This window comes from Argiope bruennichi, chromosome 6, assembly GCF_947563725.1.
Source record: "Argiope bruennichi chromosome 6, qqArgBrue1.1, whole genome shotgun sequence".
Taxonomy (NCBI): domain Eukaryota; kingdom Metazoa; phylum Arthropoda; class Arachnida; order Araneae; family Araneidae; genus Argiope; species Argiope bruennichi.
Window position 1 is genome coordinate 90,401,457 of NC_079156.1, and position 21,429 is coordinate 90,422,885.

The 21,429-nt window shown below is 26.5% G+C and overlaps 1 protein-coding gene across 2 annotated transcripts; it reads left to right on the top strand.

Moving 5' to 3' along the window:
• The first annotated feature begins 858 nt into the window (after window positions 1–858).
• On the top strand, window positions 859–20,252 carry LOC129972562 (protein-L-isoaspartate O-methyltransferase domain-containing protein 2-like). Of its 2 annotated transcripts, XM_056086742.1 has the most exons (6): window positions 859–994; window positions 1,803–1,853; window positions 7,853–8,178; window positions 10,223–10,497; window positions 11,786–11,903; window positions 14,256–20,252. In XM_056086742.1, exons 2-6 carry the CDS (start codon window positions 1,828–1,830, stop codon window positions 15,101–15,103), a joined length of 1,593 nt encoding a protein of 530 aa, XP_055942717.1. In that variant the 5' UTR covers window positions 859–994; window positions 1,803–1,827; the 3' UTR covers window positions 15,104–20,252. The 2 variants fall into 2 exon arrangements, with proteins under 2 accessions (XP_055942717.1, XP_055942718.1); XM_056086743.1 differs by lacking the exon at window positions 1,803–1,853.
• Window positions 20,253–21,429: the final 1,177 nt, after the last annotated feature.

The following is a 21,429-nucleotide window of genomic DNA, read 5'->3' on the forward strand; positions in this document are numbered from 1 at the left end:
AAAGTCTCTTCATTGTCTTCGAAACTGCATTCTGATTCACATAAAATAATGCTTACATACATGTATTGTAAATATGTATTTGTGTATTCAAATATGTATTTGTGTATATTTTGTAATAAATAAAAGAATTTGCCTTTTTTGGAAAGAAAAACCCTTTTTATAATTCAATTATGGTTTTTCTAAAGGTCAGTTTCTTTCACAAGTATCATAAACCAACGTTGGTTTTGAAATTGAGTATTAAAATGAAGCGATTCCAGTCTTAACATGTAAAACTTTCGAATCCAAATTTAGGAAAAATTTTTAAAAAATGCTCCAAAATCGATTTAAAACAACTTTCTATGCCTTGCATGAAAATGAAAAATCCAAAAGTGCACATTCTTTAAAAGAATGCTCCAAGTTGAGTTAAAACAGCTTTTTGCACCTTGCATGGAAATGGCAAAAATTAGTTTTTTCAAATTGATAACGAACGATTCGTAGCTGTTATAAATCGTATTTGGGAAATTGATGCAATAAAATGAATCGCTTTGTGTCCCTTAAAAATCGTTGCATTATATTATTCATAAAATGTATAAATAATTTTTTGAAAACAAAGTCTCAAAAAGAAGTAAAAAAAAAAACTTGCAATTTTGAAAATGAATGACATTATTAATCATCTACTTAGCAAATAGGAATAACTAAATAAGTATCGCAACATGGGAAAAAAAGCTTAAGTATTTAATTTTTACATTTTATAATAATTTATATATCGAAAATATAATTTTTCATTTGTAAAAAAAATATATCAATTGCATTGTATTTTTTTTAGAATTGATCATTGATCGATGTCTGAGATTTTATTTCGACGAATTTTGTCTTAAAGTTGGCAACAAGATTTGTCACTTCTTATTTCCAAATGTTCATTTTAGAATTCTTGTAATTTATAGGTTTAAAAAAAATTAATTTTAGTTATTGCCTTTAAAGAATTGTTTACTTTCTGAAGAAGTCTTTATCTTAAGTAGGAATCCTTGATTTTTTTTAAATCATATTCTTCTGTATGTAATGTTTTCAAATTAAAGGATTACGCTTTGGTCTGTTTGTTTTCGCACTAATCGTCAACAAATTTATAGTCTCGTGCATAAGATCATCCATTTTTCGAATTCTGCAAGTGAAATATGCTTATAATTGTCAATTGCATGTTAATAGCATTTGAAAATATTTCGCAGTTTTTTTTTGTTTTTTTTTTCAGTTTCGATTTTGTTTGGTATGTGTTCTTGATATTGAATGCTATGAACTTCTTAAAATTATATTGATTTATAAAATTTTCAGTGCATTTTTTTATTTGTTGAATTCCTTCAGTTCCTTTTTTGATTAGTATTTATGAAATAGGGTAAAATATGTGAAGAAATGGAGGAAATTATCAAAGCTACCTCATATAAATTAATTTATCTTTTTGTTGGACGTTGTGATTTGAAACCGCTGAATAAACATTCGAAAGAATGAATTTTTTAAATTCTAATAAAATCTTGATTTCTTAAATTTTTAAAAAAGCAAAACTGTTGCAAATTCTCTCCATTTTGTTATAGTTAGCATTTTTTAAAAATTTTTTGTCATACCATATGTGTGTTAGGTGTGTACTTTTGTTATCATATGTTATTAAATTTCACCTAGTATGATTTTGTGGATTTTACTTCATTTAAAATATTTTTGAAACAAAACTTCTGTGTCTAAATATTAATTTTATGATGAATTTTATTGAATGTCTTCAGTGATTTAATGGTCGCAAAGTAAATGATTAATTATTTGATGATTTATTATACTTTTAGACTTTACCCTAGGAAATTTGAAGAAATGGAGTGTTGGAGTTTTGGCAGGAGGTAATTTAAATACCAATTACATGCATCATTGTTAATTCGTGTTTGTTAGGGCCATGAGTAATACTGTCTGTAATATTGAATTGTTAAATCTATTCTTTGTAATTGGTAATTTTTTTCTACTTTTATTTCACCTTTTGAAGTTTTCTAATTGGTTAATATCAAAAATTGTCCACATATTTGGCAAATTTTTTGGTATTTTTTACAACACTGATTGTGATATTGAAGCTAATTTTGGAACTCTGCAAGAGAGCAAGCACATCAAGATTGCAATTTTGAAACTATTGGACAATTCTGTACTTTCTCCAATAAATCTATCATAAATGTGAGGTGAATGACTGTGATGTACTTACATTTAGATTTGAAAAGGGACTAAAAATTTGAGACCAACAGGGAAAAAAATTGTATGTAAAGATCTAATAATATATTGCAAATCTGGTAATTCTTTTCTAAGTATATTCTGATTTTTTTTTTTTTTTTTTGTTTCCTCTTTCATACACTTAAAATTCCCATATATAAGGTTTTTGGTTGATGTCTACGAAAGTATGACTGGCAAAGAAGGTACCTATGGTTTAAATTAGTAATAATTAGTATTTTACCATAATGGTTGCTAATTTACACTCCCCATTGGGCCTGATAGTCTAGGTTATCATAATAGTGATTATCTTATGTATCTACTTTTTATTGTATCAAAAAATAGATAAAAATAATTGTGCAGAGATCAAAATATTATATCAGTGATATAATTAATTAATGTCATGAGTCTGTATTTTAGATCCTCTATATTAATGAAAATAAATGTTGATAATAATTATTTACATTTAATAAAACTATATGTCAAGTTTGGGATTAAGAAAATCTTAGTGACAGTTTATTGAATATGCATTGATCAAAAAGTTGTCTGATATCACTGTCTGTATTATAACATATTGCTATTTGCAGAATTTTTAGTTTTTAATAAATACATAAATGCAGTAATTTTCAGAACCTTATCCTTAAAATAAATAAATAAAATAAAGTGATAAAAATTAATTTTTTTGTAGTAAAAGTGTTGAAAGAATAAAAATTAATAATATTATAAAACACTAATTTTTAAATATAATTTTGCTTCTATAAGTAAAAAAATTAAAAATAAGTAGTTAAATGTGTCCTACTGTACCTATATGTACTTAAATATGCATCACGTTAATATTTTGAATCATTTGGAATTAAGCCAAAGTTTCACTTTATTGTAATTTTTGGTATTTCTTAAATAGTGTTCACTGCATATAGATTTAAATAGTCAATAATAAAAATATTTTTTAAAATTTTTTGTTAATTTTTTTTACTTTTGAAGAATTATTTTGCATAAAGCATCTTCTTTAATTTAATAGTTTAAAATAGTATTTTAATTAGATAATGTGATAGAAAATCAGCTTAATGTTTAAAAACTCATGTCAATGATTTTTTTAAATTTCAAACAAAGGAAAAGAATAGAATTTAATTAGAATGGTAATTCAGCGAAAATCTTTAAATTGCATGATTTTGGTTGTTCATTTTCATGAATGACTTATATTTACTTTTTTAAAAATATGATATTAATATTTACTCATATATCAAATGAGACATTAATAGTTAAATTATTCATTTTAAGAGTGAAGGTTGATAATTTCTCTTCTTCCTTAGTAAAATTAACCGAGTCACTTCAGTGAAATTTTTTTTGCATGCATTTGGCAATTACTATAAATTATTTTTATTTTCACATTTTATCATACAACTATACAGAATAGCATTCACACATTTGATTGTTTTAATCATTTTTTGCCGCATTCTGATTCAGAATTTTTGACAACTTTTGGTTTCCCTTACGCTTAGACATCCCTGTCAACTGTTTAGCTATTAATATTCTTTTTGAAATAAATTCTGAGGAGAAGATACAAAATTTTCAATATCATGTGGCGCTTTATAAATTCTGTTAACAAGTTCAACAGTTATACTTCCTGATACTATAATCAGAATTTAAGGATGAACTTCTAAATTCTTATGTACATGTTTCTTCAAATCATTGGAAAAATATTATGTTAGATGACATTAAACATTGACTAATTAATTCATATTTAATAGATAGCAGATTTTAATATTAAATGTGATTTATTTGTATTCTTTTATATGACTTTTTTTTTTTTTTCTTTTTTTACCTAGTTATACATGAAAATGAATTAAAAGACTTTTTTTTTTTTAGTTTCTTAGTTGAGAAATGTCTTTATATATATATATATATATATAGTTGCTGTGTCTTCTGTTATTTTTTGTTTATTTCTAAAAACACTTAAAAGAAAATTTTTTTTACTGTTTTATTGACTTTGATTTTCATATAATTTTCATAAAGAAGTTGTTAACTTATAAAAAAAATACCTGTGAACTTTTACTTTACACATACCCACAACTATATACATCCCCTTCCCCCCTTTTTATCGCTACACATTTAGATGATTGCAATGTAATTAATAAAAAGGACCATATAAGAACATAAATGCCATGTTATGTTTTTCTTTGCTGTTTTGAATATAATAGTTACAGTACTGTAATTTTAAAAATGAAGGGTTGTAAATAAACTGTCACCCCCTGAAAGCTAAAATTTCATTCTTAGAAACTAACATTATTGCTGTCATTTAGATGCTTAGAAACTATTAAGATTTTACTTTATTTATCACTAATAAAAAATACCTGAGAATTTTTTTTATGTACGATTTATATATGGCAATCAAAATAAATTTTAAAAAATATTTGTAAACATTGTGATATAAAAATAATCACTATAAAACAAAATTAATTGTTATATAATAAAGCTTGCTCTTTTGATTGCAGCTTCTATATTAAATAAAATTTTTACTGCAAAGCTTTGCCATCTTATATCATGTTTTTTAATTTAATTTTATTTTGTGTTTCTGATATTTTTCTCCATTCTTTTTGTTTCCATTTTATTTTTAATCATTTTATTTTGTTATCCATTAATCTTCTGTTGATTGAAAATTAACACTTAATCATTAAAAAAAATGTTGGTCAGATTTTGCAATTATTTATCAGTTTATTTACCTGTCTCTACTTTGGAACCAGCTGGTTTGCCTCAGTATTACAGTATTTAATTTCAATTAAATCTCTTAACTTACTCATGATTTTTTTGAAAAATATTTTTTAAAAATCAAATTGTAATAAATTTTAAGATTGTTATTTAATAGCTTACCTGTACTGTTTGTGTGCATGAACCTTCCTAATTAAGTCAAGTCTGATATCATAGTGTCATTAAAAATTTAGGTATATGGGTATTCTATTTCAAATCTCATGTTTTCTTTTTCGTAGCAGAATTTCACTTTCTGATTCTTTATGTAAACTGTATGCCTGATTCACAAAGCTTTTTCACCTTAATTTTTAACTGTAGAAGAAAATCTTTATTAACAGTTATTCTGTTATCAGCTTTGAAGAAACAATAAAAATAATTTGAATTTAATTACTATAACAAAAATCATTATTGAAAATTATCTCCAAAAATACACTGTTTTCAATTCTAGGGATTAAATAGCTTTTTTTAATTATTAATTTTAAAAAATAATATGAAAATTAGTTTGATGCCATAATACTTATATGAAATTATTGTGGAAAATATCAAAATCTTACTTAATTAATTTTTAATCAGTTAAAAAAATTTTTGAAAATGATCACCATTTTTTAAAATATACATGTGCAAATTTTTGTTGTTCAGCATAAAACTTTCTGACCTTTAGAAAGTTATCATACATTCTCCTTCAGTATTAATAAAGATAGGAATATATTTTGATTAAGAGATATTATGCTCTCTATATTATGAGAAATAACATAAAAGCACATTAAAAAAAATATACCTTCTTGTTTACTAAACAAAATTTTGTATTTTAAAAACATAATGTGTAGACAAATATGTTACCCAGATTTTCAGTATAAAGACTATGAGTTCTTATAAATCCTTATTATATATTTCCACCATGAATCAACTTAGTATAAATATATTTACTTAAAAGTACATTGTATAAATCCATTTCTTTTACTTTATTTACATACTTGAAAACGAAGTATTTTTGTACTCATTTTTTAAAAACATAATTTTGTAGTACTTATTAGATATACAGTGACTCAAACAATTGAGAGTACACCTTACTTTTACTTGATAAATCCGACTTCCAATATAAATAACACATTACCGAGAAGAGCAAATATGTTTTTATTTTTATCCATAACAAATAGTTTAATTTAATAAAAATAAAGAAAAATCAATAAAAAAACCTCCAAACTGAAAAATTTCAGAAGCATTTGAAATAAACATATGCAGATTTTTGCCTCAAAAAATTGAGAATACACCAATGAAATTTTTGCAATTTCACGCATAGAAACAAAGTGTCATTGTTAAGTTGCATGTCTTTTGGCTCTTATAATGGCCTCTAAACATCATGGTACCGATTCTACCAATTTCTGGTGGTATTTGAAGATATTTCATCGCATTTTTCTTGCCACATTTGTTTTAAATGGGTTTTGTTTCTAATTTTGTGTTTTAGAACCACCTTTTCAAGTATGGCCCACGAATATTCAATGGTATTGATATCGGGGTACTGTGGTGGTGTGTGTAACTGCTGTTTACAATGAAAAAGACACCATATTTTGATGTTACTTGCATTCTGTTTGGGGTCGTCATCCTGCTGGAAAATGGAATTTCCATCTAAACTCAAATTTTTAACACTTTCCTTTAGATTGCTGTGACCATATGGTTCTTCCAACTTGCTGCAGAAACTTCTCAAATCATAGGCAAAAGTGTAAGTGCTGAAACTGTGCGAAATGCCATTAGATAAGCTGGATATAAAAGTCGCATTGTTATAGAGAGAAACACTTCATCAGCTTGCAAATTTGGACAAAGTATTTAAAGTTTGCAAAAACTCATCAATTGAAGACCAATAACTTTTGAAAGAAAATTTTATTTAGTAATGAAAGAAAACTCAACATTTCTAGCAGTGACAACCATCCTACTGTATGGAGAAAGTCTAATATTGCTTTGGATACAAAAACTTTACATCCACAGTTAAACATAGTGGTGACTCCATCATGATTTGAAGTTGCATAACTTCATCCGGGGTAGGAAATTTAATTCTTCTGGATGGCATTAAAACCCATACGGTTTACTTGGATATAACTTCGCAGCAATCTAATGGAGAGTGCTAAAAATTTGGGTTTAGATGGAAATTTCATTTTTCAGCAGGACAATAACTCCAAACAGAATGTAAGTAATGTCAAAATATGGTGTCTTTTTCATTGTAAATAGCAGTTACACATAACAAACACAAAAAAACAAAATTAGAAACAAAACCCATTTAAAACAAGTGTTGCAAGAAGAATGGGGTAAAATATCTTCAGATACCGCCAAAAATTTGTTGAATCGGTACCATGACGTTTAGAGGCCATTACAAGAGCCAAAAGACATGCAACTTAACAGCGACACTTTGTTTCTATGCGAGATATTGAAAAAATTTCTTTCGTATATTCTCAAATTTTTGAGATAAAATTTTGTGTATGTTTATCTAAAATGCTTCTAAAACTTTTCAATTTAGAAGTTTTTCGTTCTTTTTTCTTTATTTTTATTCTAAATCGAACCATTTGTTAAGTGTAAAAAAGAAAAACATGTTTGCACTTCTTAGTAATGTGTTATTTATATTGGAAGTCAGATTTATCAAGTAAAAGTAAGGTGTGCTCTCAATTGTTTGAGGCACTGTATGTATTAATGCAGTACATATTTATAAATATATTGGATAGCTTTATTTTAGCTGTGTAGTTTGAAAATAATTTTAATTAAAAATGTTTGGCTTTATAAAAAATTTGAAATACATAAAATAAACATAAAATATTTGTTTTATATTATCAAGGTTAAAATTGATAAGATGTCAAATTAAAATAAAAATTATGATTGATATGTTTTTAATTATTTTCTAATTCGTTTTATATAGTTTGACATTAATCTGCGACATGGGTGGCACTGTCAGCGCAGGAAAAAATAATGATGAGCTCATTGACCATTTAGTGGAAGCAGAATTTATTAAAACTCCTTTAATTCAGCGTGTGTTTAGATCTGTAGACAGAGGAAACTATTACTTAGATGACCACAAACAGAATGCCTATAAAGATATAGCATGGCGTAGTGGAAATTTACATTTATCTGCACCTTGTGTTTATTCAGTAGTTATGGAAGCTTTAAAGCTCAGAGCTGGTTTGTCATTTTTAAATCTTGGAAGTGGAAGTGGATATCTAAGCACTTTGGCCGGATTGCTTTTAGGTAGGTCATGTTCTTTAACCTCTATATATAAGTGATGATTCATAAATAGTTTATACTTTGTAAAAATTCAAAATTACTGAATAGAATTTCTTAATATTGCTCATAAATGTAATGACACATATGGAAAATTTTAATAAAATTTTCATGATAGTTAATTTTAATTAGTAGAAAATTGTTTTCATATATAAAAAAAATTATCTTAATTATTTTCTTATATGAAAAAAAAATTATTTTAATCCATTTCTATTGAGTAAATATTCTATTTCTATTGATAGATATTCAAAATCATTTTATTCATTTATCTTTGAATTATTACTCACAATGCTTGCTACAGGGGTGTTTGTGCTCCGGGGAAACCCCGGAATTCCGGGGATTTTGAACTTTGATACCCGGAAATTCCGGGGATCGTCGTTCAAAAGGAAGTAGGAATAATAATGAATTATTTATTTTGATCTGGGTAATTTTGTTTGCTTTGAAAGCAGAAAACGCAAGTTCAGTGTGTGTGGTGAAAACTTTTCCTTTCTTTCTCCAAAGGCAGTGATAATGCGTGAAAAGGGGGAAAAACTTCTTTTTTGTTCTTTCCTTATTGCGAGTTATGACTCATTCCCCTGGTTCTCGGACATTCTCTTCTGGATTCTTTTCGGCAAGTAGGCGCGGCAGAAAAAAAAGGCAGAGACTTCGTTCGACCAAATGTGCGATCATGTGACCTGGGTTCAAAGGTCTTAATTTTGCAAAATTAATGGTTATTAATTTTGCAAAAAAAGTAATTCATTGAACTTTTATAATTAGGTCATTCAATACTTCATAATCGTAATTTTTCATTTCACCCCCCCCCCCCTCCCTTCTCGAAACTCCAAAATGTCGGTAGTAAGTCCGTAAAAGTTTCAGGGGATTTTTTGGGGTCCCACAAACACCCCTGTTGCTAAATTTTACATCATTCTTTATAAATTAATAATTCATTTGAAAATTAAACTTTTGGCAGTTTTTAAAAATCATTTGATGCAATTTGCAATTTTTGAAATGTTAAATTTAAAAATGGTTTGGTGCCACTGATAATATCTTTTTCATGAAAAATAAAAGTGCACAAAATTTGTATATTATAATATTTTATATAAAGAATTTTATATTTAAAATGATATATATATATATTTAAAAAATGTAATTACATAAATGCATGTTAACTTTTTTATTTAAAGTAACATGCTATATATAATATTCTTTCTCCTATATGATATTTATCTCACTTAACTTATAACTGCTGATTTGATATGTGATTATATGTTATCACAAAATTTGCAATAAATATTTCAAAGTTTGCTCTCAAATATTGTTGCATAATCATGTTATAGTTACTTCTACCTACCTAAGTATCCAGGATTATCTGAATGAATATTATGATAATTTAGCAGTGGAAACTCAGGTCATGTCGTAATGGCCATCACCATAAGAGGACATCTTATTGAAGGGATGTCCTATTATGGAAGTAGAGGTAACTCAATCTTGTAGCCTTTTTGTATACATCCAAGAATCGAAAACCATCCATTATATCAGAAACTTCTTATCTCCATATCTAATTCCCCTATCCCTTATTCGGATAAATATTAGAGAATTCAGGGAGTTTTTTGTAATGTCTTCATAGCAATTTAATTAAATAGGTAATTTTTATTTATAAAAGAGTGAAAAAATTGCTTTTATTTCAAGTTGTGCTTGGTGTCTTGCCTTGTGTGAAATAATGATTTGGCATTTTTTTCATTGCTTCCACTCTATTTGTAACAATCTTTAAAATTTGGTGATAAATACTTCTCATTATGCAGTAGTATCCAAATGTGCCAAGTTGATTACATTGATAGTAGCAATTTTATGCAATCTGTTTATTTAAAGATTTGTTCCTTGTCTAAAATTGCTTTATGTACAAGATTGTACATGCTGTTGAATTAGTGAGAAAGTTACAAATCTGCTATTGATTCATATTTTAATTTTTGTTTTCCTATGTTAAGAAAAATAGTTTTCATGTGACATTCTCATGATACTTTTGTTTTTTTAGGTCCTTATGGTACCAACCATGGTATTGAACTATATAAGGAACTTGTAGACTTTGCATACGCACGATTAGATGAGTTTTTGAAAAATTCGGATGCAGTGGATGAATGTGAATTCTGTGAACCTACTTTCATGGTGGGAAATTGTCTTACTTTAGATAGCAACTGCCCTCAATATGACAGAGTATATTGTGGAGCATCATGCCCTGAAGAATATGAGCCATATATAAAAAACTTGGTTAAAGTTGGTGGCATATTAATAATGCCATTAAATGAAAAGGTTGGTTTAAGCCTGTTGTAAATTTAAAATATACCTATAGAATAATGTGTTGACTTCAATTATAATACATTAGAAAAAAGAATGCTGATTTGTTAGTGTAGTATAAGTTAAAAAAAAAAAAAAATTATATCTGTACCTTTAGGCTGTATATACAAGCATATTATCTGGACATTCAATTTTTAGATGATAAATTTCTTCATATTCTTTCTGTATATCATGCATTTATATTAATATTTATAAAATAATCCATCACATTTTTGCTTTATAAAAGTTGTTAAAATTAGGAAAAAAATGTTAAATAAATATAACATTTTGAAATGCATGATACTGAAGGGAACTATATATGAGCACTACAGATAACATTTGTTTAGGGATATGAATGTTAATTGTGTCATGACTTCTGAGGGCAGTTCAGAAATTCGTTTGAAGCATTAAACTAGTCTGAGTATGGTTTTTAATCCTTTTGTTTTCTTTGAAAAGAAAACTTGTATTTGTCACAAATTTAAAATTGTTTGTGCATGGAGTAATGGGCTAAAGCAGTAAATAGCTTCATTATTATCTTTTTTTTTTTTTTGTGGCTTTGTTTGTAGAGTTATTAAAAGTTTCTTCATGAAATTGTCACTTATATTACTACTTACATGAAATATATTATTTGTTTCTGGCATAATAAAATAGTGTATCATAAGACCCATCAAAATACTAGCATATTAATATTATCTGAAGTTGAAAGCAATTTAGATTCACCACTGTCCATGTTGGCTAAACATTTGGATAATGGATAGCAGTTATAAATATGCACAAGGATTCATGCTGTATTTTTTTTTTTTTTTTTTTTTTGCCTACTAAAAATCCTATACGGAAAAATTTTCCTGATAAAAAAACACACACACACAATGCTATGTCATAGTGCCTATATTGCTTGTTAAATAAAACATATGATCAGAAATTTGTGCTTCTTTTGAAAGTTTACTATATGGGTCTTGATAAAATGACTTTTTAGAATTCATTTGAAAATTTATTTATTACTTTTGGTGACTATTAAATTTCAAATGATATGGGAAGGATAACATTAAAAAAAATTAAAGATAATATTTTGTACTTTGAAAAAAAAATCAATATTCTTTTATTTCATATAAATTATAGGTAGTTATATTAAATGGTATTACTGATTTGGATCAAAATGAAACTTAATACTTACTATGATTATATTATTATCATTAGAAAAACTTGTATTAATAGTTTGATGACAGATTTTATATTTTTGCATGAATCTCTTTTTTTTTTCCAGCTTTTGAAAATTACTAGAATCTCTGAAACTAAGTGGCATACTGTTAAAGTATTATCAGTATCTTTTGCACCACTTATATCACCTCCTCCTAAGGAATCTGTCATTCCCACACAACTTAGTAAGATCATGATCATATTTTTAATATTTGTTTTTGGGAAGTATTAATATTCTGTATTTAGTTGCAATCTGTTGTCAGGAAAATGTAAAGAACCATAGAAAAATAAATTATTATAACAATATATTTTTTTTTTTCAAAACTGCTCCTAACATAAGGAAATTAAAAAAAAAAATGCTTACAAGATTTGGATCTAGAATTTTATATTTAAAGAATATTCTGACTCAAAATTTTAATGAAGTATCTAGAATATAAATAATATTTTGAAACAGAATGTCATTTCTTGGATTAGACTACTGTTGTTAGGATTTGAACTACAAACATGGAGATTAACTGTTCATTGCACTACTAGTTGAAGGATATTAACTAATGTTGAATTTCTTTTTAGTGACTTTATAAATAATGGCCAAAATAGTATACTATATTAATTTTTTTTATCATAATAAACTTTTCCTGAAGTGCTATAGGAAAATTTTAAATAAGCTACTTATTTGCTTTTCCTCATGTTTGAAGAGAAATTTGCAAATAATATAGTTAATTTTATACATGAATCCAATTTTATTTGCTTCAGATTTAGCTCATATCTGAATAATAATAATAGTGACCTAAAAAGTTTAACCATTTTTTCTGGAATTTACATGATATTTGTTGTACTAATTATAAAAATAATTATTAAATATTCTGTATCAAATAAGTTTTTTTTTACTATTATGAAATTTTAAAAAATGAATTTAAGATATTTTTAAAAACACCTGTACATACAATTTGTATTTTAATTTATTTAATTTATAATATTTATTTTGTTTATAAAGCATTCTTTATTTGCTATGTAAAAATACTTTAAAAAAATCAGATAACTAATATATATATAATGAAAGTAGATTATAAAAATTATATAAATTTATTTTAGTATTTTAATTTTATGTATTTTTTTTAAATTATTTTTTCAATACTTTTCCTATTAAGTGTTTTCTTGTGTTCTTTAGAATGACTATGAGATTAGAATGTGTGTATCATAAACAATGCTATTAGGATTTAAATTGTATAAAAATAATAAAAATATTTCCATATTCTTCTTGCTCCACTCCCACCATTCCTAAGAATAACTTGGTAATTCTTTTGAAATCACAATGTGATCTTGGCTCATTTTGTTTGCTTGCCATATAGTTACACATATCTGGAAGTTTTAGAAAATTAATTCCTGAAAGTAAATTTGAAAAAGTATTTGAAATTGCATTAATTGCTGTCATTAATTATTTATCAATTTCTAAAAACTGCATCGTAACGTTTTAAATTAAAATTTTTAGATGAGAGAAATATATTAAATGTTAGAAAGAAATTCAAAAGCTGAAATATATAATTTTAAAATATTTAAAAATCAAAAATTATTACATCAATTATAAGGAAGTCATTTAAAACTTCTTGGTATGTATTACTTATAGTTTGACTGCTTGGATAGACACTTTCTGAATTAAAAGATAAAACTCCTGAGAACCCCAAATAACTCACCTTAACTTAAAAATTGCATTGTTTGTGCAGCACCAAACAAATTTTAAAAAACATTTGTCCTTGTGTTTTATTTATTATTACTAAAGACTTAAATGAACTAAATAATGCTTTTATTTTGAATTTGGATGGCAAATTGCTATCAGAAGGTGAGAAGTATTTATGCCTTGTCATTTGTTGAGTCAATACGTTTTTATCTCTTTAATATTACGCTGTTATTTGGTTACAATTACACAAGTTCTATTGCACAGATATGTTATTGCTACTGAGTTTTGCAGTAGCATTTTTATACATTTTGATTTTAAATTAAATTTATATTTGAAATTGCACCTCTGAAACTCATTTTGTTCAAACTGTTAAAGTCAAAAGAAACTGCATCGTCTCAGATTTTCCGCTGATTCAAACATGTAAGCAATATAAATTTGTAAGTTATTACCAAATGATGATTAATGCCTTCTGATTTTCTTCATGTCATTTTGTTGTGAACACTAACTGATTTTTATCATAATTTTATTTTGAAAAATGGAAATTGATTTCAATTAAGAATAAAATGATGATTTTGTTATTATATTTTATGAAAATTTTATTTTGGTTGGAGGAAAAAGTTTTCTATATCAAGTTTGTTTTTTCTCTTTCTCTCACTTTCCCACATTGTATTCATTTTACCCTTATTAATCACTGCATTACACTTGATATAAAAATAGATCTGATTTCAGTCCATCATTTTATTTGTTTAAAAGAATCCAGTTTCCTTTTATTTATATAGATATGTGTGAATAATAACTTTAATATAATTTTTTTCCATGTGTGTGAATGATATTTTTAATTAACGTTTTGCTATTTTTATAGGTGATATCTGTCCACCCATGTTGAAACAGATCTGTCGCTCTAGGATCAGAACTTTACTCAGAAACAATGTTGATCTTGAGCACCCAAAATTGAAACTTAAGCTGTTGCAAAAAGAACGGCGACCCAGGCGTCAGATTCGACGCATTGTTATCCCATTTTATGATGAAAGTGATAATAGCAACAATCAGAGTGACTCAGAATATGATTTTGATTCTGATGCACCTGAATACACGATCAGTTCAAGACTACCTTCTCGTATGTCAGTTTTTCTCGAGGATTTCTTGCGTAGACATGCTGAATTACAGTTATTGAGAGATATGGAGGAACAGTTAAGTCATAGTAATTCAAGCAGTGACGATGATCAAAACCCAGTACCTTCATCTTTATCTGCTCCTGCATCTGTTGCCCCACTTCCTGAAGAATCCACTGGAAATAAAATGGATGTTCCTGAAGGTTCATCTGACAATGAACTATTTTCATTAATTACTGTGTCCAATATTCGACAATCTTCTTCAAGTGATGAATCTTCTAGCTATGCTCAGCCGCCTAGTCAGTCAACTCGGAGCAAGAAGAAACGACTCCTCAAAAGGAAGCGTACTAATTCTGATAAGGCAGCTAGTACCAGTTCTGAGACTACATCAGAACCATTTAGAAAATTACACCGTACTGCTGCTACTGTTGTTTGGAAAAAATTTGTGGATTCGAAAAAAGAGAAAGAAGAAACTGCCACTAAAGATGATGCATCTGATGATGAAACTTACACTAATTGTATGGTGAAGAGAATTGGAGCGCTGCCATTGCCAACTTTGTTGTTAAGATATTTAAACTACAAGAGAGATAATTTGTAATATCTCTCATTATAATAATATTAGTACCAACATTCATTACAAGCAATATCTCGCAAAATATTATATTAAAAGTTTGATTATAAACTGCTTTAGCAAATTGGATATGAAAATTTATACAATGTGTCACATAAAATACATATTAAATGCAGTATTTTACGATATCTCCATATAAGTAAGATAGATTATATTTCTGTTATACAGATTTTGAACCACTTTAAAAAATTCATTTTTTAAATGTGTAAAAGAAGGCACATCGTAGTTCATTTTAACATATTTTATTCAGTTTTTAAAAATTTTCCAGTATTCTTTTGTAGCTATTATTAATAAACAATTCTTGAATATATAGTTTCTGCACTGTAACTGATCTCAAATTGTTCAGTCTCATGCCATTTGTAAATACCAATAGTTTATGAACATATGATTAGTCAATAAGAAATACAACTATTATATTATTCCTCCTAGTGTATTCTTTGCACTTAGTGAACTTTCTTTTTAGTTGAATTATTTCATCCCAATCTAAATTTATAATGGCTTTCTGTTTTCTTTTCTTATTCTCGTATTGGTGTAAAATGTATATAACTTCATTTGTTGAATCGTGTGTCCTTTATAAAGTCGCCCCTTCTCTTGATTTAAATTTTTCTTCCCTGATTATTCTGTAAGGATTTCTTAATATCTGAGAAAAATTTTGAAATTAGCACAGCTTCTAGACATCTTGTGATGTATATATCAAAGCATTTAACTTATATCTGCAAAGTGAAAATCCTATTTCAATTCATTGCATATATGTGTATATATTTCTTTTAATATATATTACTAATAGATGTCGATGAATCATCACCTTTGCTGATTTAATGATGATGTTTTAATATAATTCACTGCTTTTTAATTGTTGGGGACATAGAAGATTGATGCTAAATAAAATATGATAATGGGGTTGACTGTCTTATCTTTTTTATAGCATATATCTGATAAAATACCATTGCTTAAGGGATTTTTTTTTTTCCCCTAAAAAGATTAGGATTTTCTCAGCCCGCCTTCAGTTTTGTTATATTCTTTAAACACCTGAAGAGAAATTGATTAATCCATGCAAACTTTCATTAACTTTCTACTTAGTAGGAAAAAAATCATGTTAGTTCAGAATAATATCCAGGGTGTGTAGCGTCATTAAAACTGCTTATTTCTATGGTTCTTATATAAGGGCCTTAAAAGTGCTTAATTTTTTTTTACAAGTGTGCTTATTTTTCTTTCTGAAGATTAAGTAACATTTTTAGGAGGTTAGATTTGCCCTAGTATAGAAATAAATTTTCTTTGTTTTGTCTCATCTTTCAATGAAAAGTGCTGACCATAAAGAAGGAAGTAATGCTGGTTGCTGATTCATTTGCATTAATGATTTCAAAGGTGAAAAAACTTTTTCCTATGATTGTATGTATATATGCATGCATGGAGAAAAAAATATCTCTTTCGTTAACTTAACTTTTTTTTAAAAAAATCTCTTTTGCTTGCATTGGAAAGAAAGAAAAAAATTTCTTTTCTGGGATAATTTTATGATCAGAAAGGAAATAAGATGTAAAGTTGATTTACCTGTAACTTAACCTCATTGTTGTACTTTTGTTCCATACTTATTTCTTAGCAGAATACTTATTATATTTTAACAATTTTATCAAAAAAATTATGTAAATATTTTCTGTATGTAATTTTAATGCAAAAGTTTTTTTTTTTTTAATTCTTTTATAATATGCCAAAAAAAATGTGTAAGCAATTCACTGTGGACATACAAAAGTGAATACATTGAATCGTTAAAGGCTTCTAAAAATAAATATAAAATGAAATGTTCATGATGTTCTAAAGAATTCAACATTTCTAATGTGGGAAAAGCAACTTAAATCTCAGGCATGAGTAGTCTCTCCTGTGGATTTGTGTATAATTTTAATTCTTCAATAATTTGAGTCATTTAGCATAGCTAACTATCCTGTCTACTATTTAAATGTAAACATATTTTAGCAGTTGCGTGACCGAATAAAAGACACTTTGAATTCTGAACTTCAGCTTATTTTACTACGCGAGGCATGTTATGTACAAAAAGTGATGATGAAACTGATGTCCATTTACATCGCAATGAAAGAGCAAACAAGACCTAAATTTTTCCCAATGGTGATTTTATTATGAGATTTTGACAGGGATTTCTTTGACTTGAGTAGTGTTAGGAAAGGGAAATTTGGGTATCTTTAAAAGAATGTGGTAAGCATTAAGAATTTTTATCCTGAAGCACGAGAAAATGCTGAAGTGAGCAGTTATGAATAGAGCACATATGGAATTAAATAAAAAAGAGGAATTGGATCAAGAAATAAACTATTTTAGAATGAAGTGAATATGGGCTAAATTAAGATACAAATTAAGAAAATAATTAAGATTATTAAATTAGATTAAGAGATATCAGTGCACACATACACATGTATATCGGGCAGGGATTTCTTTGACTTGTGACGACTTAGAAAAGGGAATCTTGGGTATTTTTTAAACTACTTAGGCACCAGGGATATTTATCCTTTCGCTTGCAGCATGGGAAACAAAGAAAAGGCAATTTTTAGAGAGCATGTTGACATTAATTAAATTTTAAAAATAGGATTTGGAACAGGGAGCAAGAGAAAATTTTAGAATGAAGTAACATAGGCTAATTTAGAGTAAAAAATAGGAAATTAATTTAATTTTAATTAAGAAATATCATATATATATATGTAATATGTCTTTTATTCTACTCTGATCCCAACAGATTTAAAGATAATAATCTTTTTATTCAAATACTTATAAGTTATAAAGTTGAAGTAAAGTTATAAGTTAAGTGAAGCTAAAGTTATTTGAAAAGGAAAAACAGCAAGATTGTTCTGCTAATTTATAACTCTATTTTTATGAAAGGAATTTTGGGTGAATTTTATTGATAAAGAATTGAAAATATCAGCATCAGCAGCCCATTCAAATTATCACGTATTTTTAGAGGAACAGAGCCAAAGAAATTGCTGCCTATGGCATAAAGAAAAGACAGAATCCGATTCTTCATTCTCTTTACGAAAAAATAAATCTCTCTTAACAAAGAAAATTGCTTAAACTGCTATAGAACTTTCTCAACAACTTGATTAAACCAGATACTTTTCACTACTGAAAAAAAAAAAAAAAAAATCTAATGAGTTGTGAAAAATTATTCACGAGAAAATTGAACAGTTGAAAGACTTGGTGAAATTTCTAAAAGTGATTGCTACGTAGTTAATAAAATCTTATATGTTTTTTTTTTAATTCTAGATTTGTTTCCTTATATACTTTGCCTTTATTCCTATTAAGAAATTGAAATGTTAATGAAGTGGTAATTTAATATTTTTATTCTTCTTAATACAGACTATAATGTAAATAAAGTATTTCAAATGTGGATTGAAAGTTCTTGGATTAAATTTTCATGAGAAATATGCAGAAAAACATTTTCTGTTACTTAGCTTTAATGTTTATGAAAAATATGCAATAATTGCTGGTGGTATTCTCTGTTTCTGTTTTTTAAAACTGAATAATTTTTTCGTCATTTTAATGAATTTCATTGTAACTTATTTCCATAATCAAAACTGCTATGCTAATGTTGGTCCTTAATTTTTTTCCTCAAGGGTGCTTATTTTTTAAGATAAAATTTTACTACTCACCGTAATTTTTAAATATTTTTTAAAGCAGTTTAATATTGCATTGAATACATTTTATTACTTTTGGGGAAAAATAGAGCCTAAATTCACATATTTCAGTAAGTCCTTAACTCCTAGAAATATAAATTTGAATTGGCAAACAACTTGTAATTACTTTGCTAAATTTATTGAATTTTAATAAATATTTTTTTATACTTAATGCTTTTTAAGTATATTTTAATTTTGAATTATAAAATGAGGGATAAATATAAAGTGTGTTCATAACCTTCAATGTTATTTTATCAAAATATTAGAACAAAAAAGTACTAGCTTTTTTATTGATATTCTCCTTCATAATAAATAATGATGCATTAAATAGGATATTTTTGTTCGGAATGCTTCCTATTTTAATTTTAAATCTAAGAATTAATGTAAAGCAAGGCATTTATATTATATCTTAAGAATTTTCTGCTCTTGTATATAATATTTACTTTTTCCCTCCCAACCTTAAAGTAATTATTTAAAAATTCTTTTGAATTATATATATATATTTATTATTATTACATATATATAATTATATTATGTTACAGATCTCTAGTGTATGAATGTAAATATTTATCTTTTTTTCTTTGTTGATTTGACTGTATCTTCAAATGCTGTTTGAGGTTTTTATTTCATGTAGGTACATTTCTCATGGTCCGAATTTTTGTTTTGTATTTGATGTGCCAGATGTGAAGAGAGCTTTTGATTATAATTGTGGGGTTTGATGCATGAAATGAAATGCATTTTCACACTCTTATCCCCCCCTTCCTCCCGTTTTTTGCATGCGTATTTCTTGCCATTTAATTTTGAAAAACTTTTTCACTAAGCAAATGGCTTAGATGCACCAAAATAAAATTTGGAAGTATTTTCTATTTGACTTTTTCCTATGTTTATATGGTGAGGAATAATTAGACATGTTTTGTAATTAAATTTATTCTTTTAGATCAATAAAATTACTCTAAAACTATTCAAAATTACCTTTTGCATTGAGGTTTGTCACTTTTCTCCCTATAATTTTTAGATGTTTTCATATTGTAACTTTGCAAATTATAATTAATAAAAATCATATTTATGAACTTGAAATGTAAAAAAAAAGTATTTATTCAAAAAAATATTAGTTTATTTATTGTATCGTTTCTGTGATTTCATCATTATAATATTATGATCGTGATAGCTTGCAAAAAAATATATGTGTTCACTAGGCATGGTGGCTACATGAATGTAAATAAACATGATGCCAAAAATATATGAAATGTTGTTGTTAATTAAAAATGGCCTCCTTCGTATGTTCAAAGCATCTTTGAAAAATATTGTGCTTCCTGATGTAATTTTGCCAAATATTGATATTCTTAGTAATTGTTTTTTGCTCATATTTAATTCTCAAAATATTACTATGTACTTTAAATTCAAACAGCTTATAATAATGTTTTAAACTGTGATATTTTAATTATGCTCGGATTCCTTTTTTTTTAATCGATAAACAGTATTCGAGATTGATTTCTTTACCAATTTGAGTTATCCCTCAAAACATTTATCAATTCATGTCGTAAGAACATAAAGAAAAATTATTTCTTTCATAATCTCTACTAATAATAAAGGAATTTTTTTGTTGCTCTATAGAACAAATCATTTGACCTAGAGCTACAAAATTTTGCTTATATATACTTTAGTGGGTAGGAATATGCACCACCAAACGATTTTTTTAAAAATTTGAATTAATAAAAAAATTAAGCAAGATTTTGACATTTTTTTTCCTTGATAACTCTGAAAATATAGCTGTGCAATTTTTACACTATTTTAAAGTATTGTCTTTCTAACGACCACATTTATTTGGTTTACACATATCCTAAATTTTGAGTTTGTTAAATATCTTGATTATTTTGCATAATTTCCAAAAGTAGATTTAACTGTTTCCCTGAAATTCAAATTGTCTTAATTTTCCATCACATATTTCACCACGGGATTTTCTTTCCTTTGAAAGTTAAGGAAACAGGATTCTGTTTATATCTGTGTAGGAATAAGCAATTAAAATTAGAGTACCACGAAAGTTGGATTACTGGGACAGTTTTAATAGCACTTCTACAATATAATATGATGGGACTTTATTCGGAAGGTTCATGACCGCTATAAACGAAAACAGGCGTAAAGCTATTAAAATGATTTATAGCAATTTGATGCTAATCATCAATATTAAGTTATGAACCAGAGATTTTTTTTTTTTTTTAAATTATTCCTGGCGAAGTGGCTAGTTTCTTAAAGTTACTAGTTTATAATGAAATATGTATCTTTTAATTAATCTTCTATAAATTTATAACTTCTGAGTATAGTTTAACAGAATAGTTTTAATTTAGAAAGGTTGACTCTTTTTGAATGATCTATTTTTAAAATAGTTTTAATATTTCTTGGCAATCTAATAAATTTTGTATAGTGATGAATATCAGTGTTTTGCATAATCCTGATCTGATAAAAAATATGCTGACAAAGCCTTAGCAAAATAGGGGGGAAAAAAGTTTGGGAGGGTCAAACAAATTATTTGAATATTTCCTTATCTATGTCAAACTTGCGAGAAAATTATTACTTCTGTAAAAATTAGATGGCTTAAAATGAAATGGACAATAAAGCATTTGA

Excerpts from the sequence above, each read along its gene's own strand:
- LOC129972562 (XM_056086742.1), top strand. The coding sequence starts at position 1,828 with ATGGAGTGTTGGAGTTTTGGCAGGAG. Across the intron at positions 8,179-10,222 it reads TTTGGCCGGATTGCTTTTAG|GTCCTTATGGTACCAACCAT; the intron begins GTAGGTCATGTT and ends TTGTTTTTTTAG. Across the intron at positions 11,904-14,255 it reads TGTCATTCCCACACAACTTA|GTGATATCTGTCCACCCATG; the intron begins GTAAGATCATGA and ends CTATTTTTATAG.